The following is a 12,220-nucleotide window of genomic DNA, read 5'->3' as shown; positions in this document are numbered from 1 at the left end:
ATGGTGCTGGCATAACTGAATATCCGTCTGCAAAAAAATGAAACAAGACCCATACCTCACACCATGCACAAAAACTAACTCAAAATGGATCAAAGACCTAAATATAAAATGATAAAGATCATGGAAGAAAAAATAGGGACAACACTAGGAGCCCTAATACGTGGCATAAACAATATATAAAACATTACTAACAACGCAGAAGAGAAACTAGATAACTGGGAGCTCCTAAAAATCAAACACCTATGCTCATCCAAAGTCTTCACCAAAAGAGTAAAAAGATTACCTACAGACTGGGAAAAAGTTTTTAACTATGACATTTCCAATCAGCATCTGATTTCTAAAATCTACATGATACTGCAAAAACTCAACTACAAAAAGACAAATAACCCAGTTAAAAAATGGGCAAAGGATATGAACAGGCACTTCACTAAAGAAGACGTTCAGACTGCTAACACATACATGAGGAAATGCTCTCGATCATTAGCCGTTAGAGAAATGGGAATCAAAACTACAATGAGATTCCATCTCGCTCCAACAAGGCTGGCATTAATCCAAAAAACTGAAAATAATAAATGTTGGAGAGGTTGTAGAGAGACTGGAACACTTATACACTGCTAATGGGAATGTAAAATGGTACAGCCACTTTGGAAATCGATTTGGCACTTCCTTAAAAAGCTAGAAATAGAACTACCATACGATCCAGCAATCCACTCCTTGGACTACATCCTAGAGAAGTAAGAGCCTTTACACGAACAGATATATGCACACCCATGTTCATTGCAGCACTGTCTACAATAGCAAAAATGAGAAAGCAGAGGGGGACAGAAGCTGGCTGAATGGACACCAGGGAATACGGGGTGGAGAGGAGTATGCTGTCTCATTAGGGGGAGAGCAACTAGGAGTACATAGCAAGGTGTATATAAATTTTTATGTGAGAGACTGGCTTGATCTGTAAATTTCACTTAAAGTACAATTAAAAAAAAAAGGAAAGTATCTGGTCTCAGGACTCACAGTCTTAACAATTATTAAGGACTCCAAAGAGTTTGCTTATGTGGATAACATCTACCAGTATTTACCATACTAGAAATAAAAAGTGAGATCTTTAGAGTATTGATTATTTCATTCACTTAAAATAGTAAACCCCTTCCACTTAACACAGATAACATTTTTATGAGAAATAACTATATTTTCCAAAAACTTTTGCAAGAAGAGTGGCACTGTTTCACCTTTTTGCAAATCTCTTTAGTGGCCCTCTGCCTCATACTTGCTCTGCATTCAGTCGATCATGAGATGTTTTGGTTGAGGCAAATTAAAGAAAATCTGCCCTGATGCAGACATGTAGTTGGAAAAAGGAGGAGTGTTTTAATTAGCTTTCAGTTAATTATGGATATTTATTCTGGCACTACACCAAGTGCCAGTTTGTTAAGTTAGCTGCAGTGTGGGATCTAAAATCATAGCAATGAATTTTGCTACATTATTACATTAAAATCCATTCGCCTGTCTTGTACCCTGTGTGATTTTGTAACACCGTGCGTCAGTCGTTTGGAAAATAGTGGCTCACTGAGATAGTAAATTTTCCAAATGTTGACAGAATTCACCAGTTATAATAATATTCATTATTATAACTGCCAAGCTCATCAGAATATTATTTAAGTATTGGGAAGCTGTCAAGCTCACAGCAATGAATGTGAATTTTCAAAAACGTACATGCAAAAGCTCAAATTTTACCATTGGCAACAAATACTTGTTATTTTCCTTGAAGAGAGACTCACTTCATTTTCGTGAAAATGTCTGCCAGATGCCCAAGTCTGAGTCACCATAGATGGGCTGTCGGTCATTCTTTCAAATGTAAACGTGTTCTGTGGAAAAAGCAGCTAGCTCAGCTCGCCTCTCAGAGAACAGCTTCTCAGGACAGCGTGCTTGATGGGTGATTCTCATATCGTCACATGGAATATTGCAAAGACATGCTCAAGAGTGGAGATGTAATAACATTTAAAAAGATTGATTACTGCTTAATGGAGAACTGTTTGTGCACGGCGGTGAAGAATACGCTCCTTATCAAGGACGGGGTCTGCCGTTGATGAGGAGTCAGCTGTCCTGCCCACCATTGCCTTTGCTGACCGTCAGTACAAATGGCAGCACAGTGAAAAGGCAGATAAGATATGTTTATTATTATGAGAATACTTTTGCGTTGCACACGCAGGCTGTCTTGAGCCACAAGACTACTAGCATGAGGAGCCCAACCCCAGCAGTGGCCGTAGTCCCCCCAGGGATGTGCATCCTGTACTGTCAAGCCACGCACCTGCGATACTTACACAGTGTCCGCAGTAGTGAGAGCTGTTTACCACTTACAGAAAGCAGCTTATGTTTATTTACAGATAACATCAACCAGAGTAACCATCCGGAAATCCAATACCAAAGTAAACATCCGAATCCCTCGCCCATTTATCCTTTCTTCTCCAAAACCCCGTGCTTCGCTGAGTCAGGAGTCGTTGTATTGGATCCTTCTTCTGCTGACACCAATGTGTGGTATCAGACCAGTCCAGGAAGATCTCAGCTTGCCTTCCCAGAACCAGGCTCTCCACACAGCCCTTCTCTCGGCCTGGGCTAAGTCATCAGGTGCTGGCAGAAGCTAGAGAGTCCACATGACTCCCCCCACTTCAGAAGAGCCGTCTCCAACTTTGGGGTTTTCCTCTAGGGTACCAACGGCAAGCTAGGAAGCCCACACGACACCCCTCCCCCACTTCAAAACCGCCATCTCTAACTTTGGGGTTTTTCTCTAGGGTACCAGCAAGCAAGCCAGGAAATCCACATGACTCCCCCCACTTCAGAACAGCCATCTCCAACTTTGGGGTTTTCCTCTAGGGTACCGGCAAGCAAGCCAGGGAATCTACACAACTCCCCCCACTTCAGAACAGCCATCTCCAACTTTGGGGTTTTCCTCTAGGGTACCAGCAGCAAGCCAGGAAGTCCACACGACTCCCCCACTTCAGAACAGCCAGCCCCACTACTCTCTTCTTGCTGCGTTGTTGTCAGATGCTGTCAAATCGGTCCCAACTCATAGCTACACTGCGTGCAAAAAACAACACTGCCCGGTCCTGCACCATCCTCATGATCGTTATGCTTGAGCTCATCGTTGCAGCCACTGTGTCAGTCCATCTCACTGAGGGTCTTTCCCTTTTTCACTGACCTCTACTTTACCAACCATGATGTCCTTCTCAAGGGACTGGTCCTCCCTGATAACATGTCCAAAGTATGTGTGACGTAGTCTCGCCATCCTCACTTCTAAAGAGCATTCTGGCTGTACTTCTTCCGAGACAGATTTGTTCATTCTTCCGGTATTTCACGGTATATTAAGTGTTCTTCGCCAACACCATAATTTAAATGCATCAGTTCTTCTTCAGTCTTCCTTATTCATTGTCCATCTTTTGTGTGCATATGAATATGAGGCGATTGAAAATACCATGTGGTTAAAAGGCTGGCTGTTTGAATCCACCAGTCCCTCCTTAGAAACCCTAGGGGGCAGTTCTACTCTGTCCTATAGGGTGTTGGTAGGGTGCTTCCATAGGCCACTACTCCTTTAGGTCTGATAATTTGGTGCAGTGACTCACCAACTCTTGGAAAAGGGCTGTCTTTAATTCAGCAGAGAAGGGATACACACACCAGAAGAGCGAGGCCTAGGAAGGGGTGTGGCCCTCCCCTAAAAAAAAAAAAAAAAACCCATCGCCATTGAGTCAATTCGGAGTTACAGCTACCTTATGCCATCAGTCATGGAGCTCCAAGAAGTTTCAAGGTCCAGGGTCCTTTATAACAGTCATTGGGGCCTCAGTGCGTAGTTGTGATTGGTGCCACATTGCATGTGCGTGGCCAATCACGTCAGTGAATACGCACGATAGATTGCATCACGCCACCTTCCCTTTCTGAAGTTATTTGCCAAGTGTGGTCTTTGGGGCTTGCACTACATTTGCACATGTTTAAGTGTTGTTTGGCTATTTTACAAAACAAAGACACCTCAAATACTGACAGATTCCAAGGATTATTTTCAGAAAACCAGAGACAAAGGCCAAACCAAGTTCTTTGTCCTTGAAGTTTTGACATCTTGGATTCTTTGGAAGGATCCCTGATGTCCCCAGGGGACCCTGGGTCACTCTTTGAGAACCACCATAGTAAAGCTATGAGGCGCTAGGTGATACACCTGAAGCATCACGGTATGCTTAAATGTTTCCCAAGCCATCAGAGTTTAAAGGAGCTAGTGTTTGTTGGGAATATATGTGTATGTATGTGTGGTATGTGTGTGTGGTATATGTGTACGTATGTGTGGTATGTGTGTTCGTATGTGTGGTATGTGTGTACATATGTGTGGTATGTGTGTACGTATGTGTGGTATGTGTGTACGTATGTGTGGTATGTGTGTATGTATGTGTGGTATATATGTGTGGTATGTGTGTATGTATGTGTGGTATATATGTATGTGTGGTATATATGTATGTGTGGTATATATGTATGTGTGGTATGTGTATGTGTGGTATGTACGTATGGTATGTATGTGTGTGCAGTGTATGTGTATGTATGTGTGGTATGTGTGTATGTATGTGTGGTATGTGTGTATGTATGTGTGGTATGTATGTGTGGTATGCGTGTATGTGTGGTATATGTGTACGTATGTGTGGTATGTATGTGTGGTATGTGTATGTGTGGTATCTATGTGTGGTATGTGTATGTACGTGTGGTATATGTGTACATACGTGTGGTATGTGTGTACGTACGTGTGTACGTACGTGTGGTATGTGTACGTACGTGTGGTATGTGTGTACGTATGTGTGGTATATGTGTATTTGGAAACCCTGGTGCCATAGTGGTTAAGAGCTATGGGTATTAACCAAAAGGTCAGCAGTTCGAATCTACCAGGTAGTCCATGATAACCCTATGGGGCAGTTCTGCTCTGCCTTATAGGGTCGCTAAGAGTCAGAATCGGCTCAACAGCAACGGGTTATGTGTGGTATGTAGCTGTGTCCATCAGTTACTCAGAATACTTTATTTAAATGGGAACTTACTCGTCAGCCATTTTGGAGCCATCAGAATATTCTCTTGTCCTACTTGACTTTGACAGATAGGAATGTTAGGTGCAGAAAAAAATACTAACCTCAAAAGTGAGAATTAGAAGTCATGTGCTTCATTACGCCTATCTGTATTAAACCTCAGTAGCAAGTAGAGCAGAAAATGGTACAAAACCCACTCTCCTCCTGCATGTCAGCAGAGCCAAATGTTGCTGAGCCTTCGCCCAAAAAAGCTTCCACTTAGTGATGCCTAAAAATCAGAACAGTGTATCCTTAAATGTGAATTATGATTTTTTAAAGATAAAAAACAAATATTTTTAATACAATCTTTAACTGTAAAGAAGTTGTAAAACATGACTTATTAAACTAAGCTATTTTTTAAACTTTAAATTATCAAGTATTTATAAAACAGTAATCATGTGCTTAGCCTTCAAAATGAAATTCAGGGAGAGATTGGTATGAACTAGAAATGGTTCTATAATTAAGAAGTATGATAATGTGAAAACAAAAATTATAGACATTAGCCAGTAATGGAAATTGATTGAAGTTTATTGAATATACCATTCATTAATTGAGGTAACACTGACTAAGCCAAAAACCAAACCCGTTGCCATTGAGTCAGTTCTGGCTCATAGCAACCCTGTCGGACAAAGTGGTACTGCCCTGTAGGGTTTCCAGGGAGCAGCTGTTGAATTCAAACTGTCTACCTTTTGGGTAGCAGCCATGCTCTTAATTACTGCGCCACCAGGGCTCCAACATTTTGACTAGAGTGTCAAAATTGTTCCGAAGATGAGAGCCTCGAAACGCTCTTTCGTACCAAATCTCGTCAGCATTGCCGTGAAAAAAGGGTCAGAACAGAACTGATAAATTTGTGGTCAGGAAGGATTTTCACGCAGCATTGTCTTGAAGAACAATTAAAATAATTACTGATTTAGCCTAAACTTAGCTCCCAGTCTGACCCTGGGAGTCTGTTTCCCAAAACTGACTGAATTCTTCAAAAGAGCACAATGCCCAAAGCAAAACAGTCTTACTGGTTTACCTAGACTGTTGTTTGACTTGAAAGTGGCTTGAAGGAACCAGTTTGTTAAAGCCTCAAGGTTCGAAAGGACACCTAAAGGCAATGCCTGTGGGTTACCCCAACTTCCTTGAAAGCCAAATATCTGCATTCCAGGAGAATTAAAACGGTTTCTCAGATGCAACCTTCAGAAACTTCAGCTGGTTACCTTCGCGGGGAAGGGCAGTGTAAGTAGGAGTTGGGGTGCTGGCTGCTGGTTCTACGGGTACTTGGTGCTGAAACATTGAGCTGTTCTTCTTGAGGTTGTCTACTTTTCTGTATGTGTAGTATATTTCAAAACTTAAAAGGTCAAAAATAAAAATATCTTTATACCAACACCAATGTCTTTTTTTTTTTTTTTTAAATGTCCAGCGTAGCATGAAGACTTTGGGGGCAGAACAGCAGAACCCCTTTTTGGTCTTAATGCAGAATATGGAAGGTCATCACTGGTTGCCTGGTTCTGCTTGCCACCTGGCCAGTGACGAAATCACAAGAAATAAAATTGCTTACACACTTGATCAGTTTGGGAAACTCTATTGAATTGTAGATGGGGAAAGAAGAAACCTTTTTTCCGAGAACACTGTTAATGGCTCTTGTTTATTTACCCAATGATTCAAGGCCCTTCCACTGCAGAGTTCAACGGGATTTACGGAAGGACTCTCTCGACATTTCATTTTAAACCTAATTTTAAAACCTGGAGAAAAGAAATCTGTCAAAGTAAAGTTTACTCCAGTTCACAACAGAACTGTGTCTTCGCTAATCATACTCAGGTAGGTTCTGTGATTCAGGCAGGAGTTCATTTTTAGTATTTACGTAGCAGTCCTTGATTTGTTTCAAGATGAGTTTGCATACTTAATTTGTAAAATAGGGTATCCGCTTTGTCAAAAACGCGCACACACACACCCCTCACGCTTAGCGAAAGAACCTTTCTGATTACATTTATAGCTAAAAAATATGAATAGTATCTTACAGCCGTATATGACTCTTAAAAATGAAAAATTCTTCTTTTTCTCTGTGGATATATTTTTAAAGTCTTAAAATGTAAATTTCTGTCTGCAATTTGTTAATTTCTACATGGTGGTCTATAAAATTACCATAGAAATTATAGATCAAAAGATGGCCCAGATTTAACGGGAGGAAAAATCTGTAATTCTTGTTCCTGCGTAGAAACAACCTGACCGTGATGGATGCTGTGATGGTCCAAGGCCACGGGACAACTGAGAACCTGAGGGTGGCGGGCAAGCTTCCGGGTCCCGGAGGCTCCTTACGCTTTAAAATCACAGAAGCATTGTTAAAAGATTGTACAGATAGTGAGTATTCCACACAGCTCCAAGAGCACAGATCTCAGCATTTGCTTTCAGCAGTTAATAATCCTGAAAACAATAATATTTTCATACATGCACGTGTTTATGTTAGTGACGAGTGCCTAAGATTTTAAGGAAAGCCCCTGCCTTGCTTTCAGACCCAGTAGGACGGTCTGATTTAGATGTTAAAAAGGTGTAAAGTGTCAGTGCTCACTGCACACACCGTAGCTGATTTGCCCTGTGTGTGAAACGATTAAACTTCTGTTCTCTCAAATGACGTAAAAAAGTGAAGTTTTCCTGATGAAATCTGGGTAATAGCTGATCTGTTTACCATGCGGGGTGCTTCTTAATCTCTGGTGTACAGTTGTCCATGAATAATGAATTAATCATTTGGAGTGGGATCACATGATGCCAAGATTTATACTGAGCCCTCGTTGTTTTCCTTTAGCTTTGAAACTAAGAGAGCCAAATTTCACGCTGAGAAGAACGTTTAAAGTAGAAAATACGGGACCGCTGCAAATTCACGTAGAGGCCATTGAAATCAGTGGGTACGCCTGCGAGGGGTATGGCTTTAAAGTTGTCAATTGTCAAGAGTTTGCACTAAGTGCCAACACTTCTAAAGACATAATCATATTGTAAGTATTTTCTTTTTGACTGAATCACTGGCATGTCATTAACTTTTATGGGAGTTGTTCAAGCTCTATGTAAAGATAAATTTTCATGTTTACAAAACAAAAAGGTCTTTATCCATAAGCGTATTCATTTAACTATTTTTTTACTTCATGTTTGGTTAAGATACTTCTTCATATAAAAGTTGTGAAACTTTCCCTGTTTCCAAAGTGGATCAGATCATCTTAGAAACCAGTTTCAGAATTATTTTCAGAGTTCTGTCAAAGCATAGAATGTTGGTAAGGAAATTGACTGTAAATTCACAGTGTCTCAGCAACAGGCCAGAGACTTTGCATCATACGTGTACAGTTTTTCCACATTGTGCTTTATAACAACGTGTACTATTTTGGTGAGAAAACAGAAAGCCTGTATCAGTGATAAACCAGTTGCTGTCAAGTCGATTCCAACTCACAGCAACCCTTTTGGACAAAGAATGGCCCCATAAGGTTTCCAGGGAATGACTGGTGGATTTGAACTTCTGACCTCTTAGCGGCCGAGCTCTTTAACCACTGCACCACCAGGGCTCTGTATCAGTGGTGGTTGCAGCATATTTAACAATTTATTGGTAATTTGCTTTATTTATTAAGGCTTGTGTCATAAATATGATCCCTACCCCTTAATTGAATAATAATTTCATGATCTTCAGTGGATATTTACTTAATAAATAACTACATTATCGTAGGCAGGGCACTGTCCTTGCCACTTAAAGAAACAATGAGCAATGAGACAGCTTTCCTCAAGGGTATCATCTAGTTGGGGAGCACAGTCATAAAATGAAAATGAAATAAGTGTGTCAATAAGCAGTACTACAGAAGACGGAGAAAAGATCACCAGGGCTAGGCTGGTTTTTTGAAAAAAGAAGGGTGACGGGGAAGGTAGCCTGGAGAGGAGTGTGGACTTAGGGAAAGGAGAAAGGAGGAGGGAAGGGGAAGAAGCTCAGAAACCTCTTTCTGAATTAGTAATTCTGCAGAACTTATCATTGTTCTTTTATGTAATCTCTCGTTACTCACGAGTATAGTTGTTCTTGTTACTAACTTTATGAGGAAGTTAAATAAAAGCATCAAACTCTAAAATTCTGTGTTCTGTCCCAAAGGTTCGTAGGACTAGTACTATATTTAAACTGCTTGTGCCTATGTTTAATACTTAGCCTTAGTGCCCTCATTCTGTTTTAGGTTTACTCCTGATTTCACAGCTTCTAGAGTTATTCGCGAACTGAAGTTTATAACGACGAGCGGCTCTGAATTTGTGTTTATATTGAATGCATCTCTTCCTTACCATATGCTAGCAACCTGTGCAGAAGCCCTGCCCAGACCCAACTGGGAACTGGCTCTGTACATCATCATCTCAGGAATAATGAGGTACTGTGTCTTCTTAGAGGCCGGTGTTCAGCAGTCATTTTTTATCCAGTGCCCACCATGGCCAGTCACTGTTCAAAGCGCTGGCCGTACGCCAAGGAACCAAACCGCGTCCACCTTCATCTAGCGTATATACTGGTGGAAACAACCACCATTCTTGGGTGGTATAGACAGCCAAAGACTTTTGAAGTTTATTATGCAAATTAAGTACATGTTAATTTCTTAAAGGAAAAAACACTCCTAATTTACCAGAGAAAGTGACTTGACTTGGCATGTAAAATCTACCCAGCATAATAGTATATTCCTCTTGAATGGTACCTGAGGAATGTGAAGCTGCTTAGAAATACTTTTTAATCCTCAGCACCCTTCTCTCTTTATTTTTCAATGTATTTCTTTATGTAGTTTGAGAATCAGATATACTCACCTTTAAATTAATTTCCATAATTACCTTACGCATCCTTTGAGGGAAGAGAGTTGGCCTTAGAGAGTTAAAACAAAAAAAAACAGAAGAAGCTGCTTCTCGGTCAAAGAAAATCACCCTGTAGGTTTCTCTTCTGACACAAATAATTATCCATGCTGCATAAGCCTCCGTGTACGATGACGGGCTTTACAACTTAGCGTGCAGACTTTCATCCATAAAGCATGTTTTTGTCTTCTCCATTAAAAGTTATCCCAGGCATCTTTTTTTTTCAATGTATCAATGGTACTTTACCGAGAGGCTATGATGTCAAATCTTGAATCAAGTATCAAATGTTGTCACTTTGCACTAACAAACGGATCTTGGTTCTCCAACCTCTGCACCCCGCAGTGCCCTCTTTCTTCTGGTAATTGGGACGGCCTATTTGGAAGCTCAAGGAATTTGGGAGCCATTTCGGAGGCGACTGTCCTTTGAGGCCTCAAACCCGCCCTTTGATGTGGGAAGGCCATTTGATCTCAGGAGAATCGTTGGTATTTCATCTGAAGGAAAGTATGTTCACACACCCAAGATAAATTCTCTAGTATATATAGATTTGCCTGATGTAATTAAAAAATCGGGTTCTTCTTTTCGTCTTTGCTCAGGGGGAAAAAAATCTGATCTGTAATTACTTAATACCTGTGTATGGCACTCAGTTACCAAGTACTCCTACCAGATACCATGTTTTTTAATATCAGTGAGAGTTAAAATACTCCTAGTTAGAGATCACTGACTTGATGCATAAATTTTCAGACAGACCCTGTAGAATTATGAAAATTGTCTCTGTTTCCTGCTGCTGCTTTTCTTAAAGTAGTTAATACCTGTGATGGGTATATGGATGAAATGAAAGATTGTTTAACATAGATTCTGTAGATTGCTGCTTACTGACCTGCAGTTGGTCCTTTTTCAGCTTGAACACACTCGGCTGTGACCCTGGTCACAGCAGGGGTTTCTGTGGAGCCGGCGGCTCGTCGTCCAGACCCACAGGGAGTCATAAGCAGTGTGGTACATCAGTCCATCCACACAACAGCCACAGCAGTAGAAACTCAGCTGATGTGGAAAGCGTCAGACCCAAAAACAGTTCCAGTACCCCTAGCAGGACTTCTGCCCAAGCAGCTTCCTCGCAGTCTGCTGGCAAAACCAGCCCCCTTGTTCTAGATTCACACGTCGTGCCCCAGAGCCACACGGCAGGCAGGAAGCCCAAAGGGGCCAGACAGAACCAGCAGAGCAGCCAGCACCATGTCCACAGCACGCTGGAGCAGCACTCTTCGCCTCCACCAGCACCAACAGTGCCTCAGCACCAGGAGCCACAGCCTGAGAGGCTGTCTCCCGCCCCCTTCGCACACCCTCCCCACCCAGAACGTGCCAGCGGCACAAGGCACAGCTCAGAGGACTCAGACTTCACCAGTCTCATAGAAGCCATGGACAAAGACTTCGACCGCCATGACTCCCCAGCCCTGGAAGTGTTTACAGAGCAGCCTCCATCACCATTGTCAAAAAACAAAGGTAACCATCTGTTCACGCTGTCACCAAAACATGGCCCCGGGTGCCGTTGTGGTCGCAGTTGTGATAAACAGCTGATGTGTTTTAGATGTTCTTCTGGTTCAGACTTGCCTCCAGTGTTGGGCTTTGACGTCTCCATATCAAAACACAAACACAGGCACCCATTTGTCATCAATTTGTCGGGCATCTACTGTTTTTCTTTTCAACTGCCTGTGATTATTGCCTTGCTGATAGGTTAAGCTTTTTTTTTTAATTGTTAATTTTGAACACGGTGGTAAGATAGAGACTGCCTGCCTTTCATCTCAAAAACAGGATTTCTGCACAACCTTTACTTTAGAGCAGAGACGGGCAAACTGCAGCCAGCAGGCCAGAATGCCGCCTGTTTTTCTAAGTAAAGTTTGTTGGAACTCAGCCACGTTCATTTGTTTACATATTGCCTGGCTGCTTTCACGAAACAATGCCAGAGTTGAGTAGTTACAACAGAGACCATACGGTTCTCGAAGCTGAAAAGTATTTATCACATGACGCTTTACAGAAAGAGTTTGCTGATCTCTGCTTTAGATTTCTATATACTGTATAATCTATTTCTGAGTAACAAATTACACCAAGACCGTGTGACTTAAAAGAGTAACATTTACTGTCTCACAGTTTCCGCAGCCGGGAACGTAGATGATGTTTAGTGGGTCCTCTGGCTCTCACACGGCTACCGTCAAGGTGTTGGTCAGGGCAGAAGTCACCTTAACATTCAGCTGGAGGTGGATCCGCCTTCAAGCTCATTCCAGTGGTTGTTGGCAGGGTTCAGTTCTCTGCTCACTGTTATTGGA

The 12,220-nt window shown here is 41.7% G+C and overlaps 1 protein-coding gene across 4 annotated transcripts in view; it reads left to right on the top strand.

Annotated features, from left to right (window-relative positions):
• TMEM131 (transmembrane protein 131) overlaps positions 1-12,220 on the top strand; it is a 228,518-nt gene that overhangs the window by 188,096 nt on the left and 28,202 nt on the right. For all 4 annotated transcript variants that reach the window (XM_064268429.1, XM_064268427.1, XM_064268428.1 and 1 more), the window contains 6 exons: positions 6,730-6,881; positions 7,279-7,421; positions 7,864-8,050; positions 9,257-9,442; positions 10,248-10,406; positions 10,804-11,399. In XM_064268429.1, the coding sequence (XP_064124499.1) occupies positions 6,730-6,881; positions 7,279-7,421; positions 7,864-8,050; positions 9,257-9,442; positions 10,248-10,406; positions 10,804-11,399 (1,423 nt within the window). The remainder of the gene's footprint in view (positions 1-6,729; positions 6,882-7,278; positions 7,422-7,863; positions 8,051-9,256; positions 9,443-10,247; positions 10,407-10,803; positions 11,400-12,220) is intronic.

This window comes from Loxodonta africana, chromosome 15, assembly GCF_030014295.1.
Source record: "Loxodonta africana isolate mLoxAfr1 chromosome 15, mLoxAfr1.hap2, whole genome shotgun sequence".
Taxonomy (NCBI): Eukaryota; Metazoa; Chordata; class Mammalia; order Proboscidea; family Elephantidae; genus Loxodonta; species Loxodonta africana.
The sequence above is the reverse complement of the archived record's forward strand: the minus strand, read 5'-3'. Positions and strand labels throughout refer to the sequence as shown.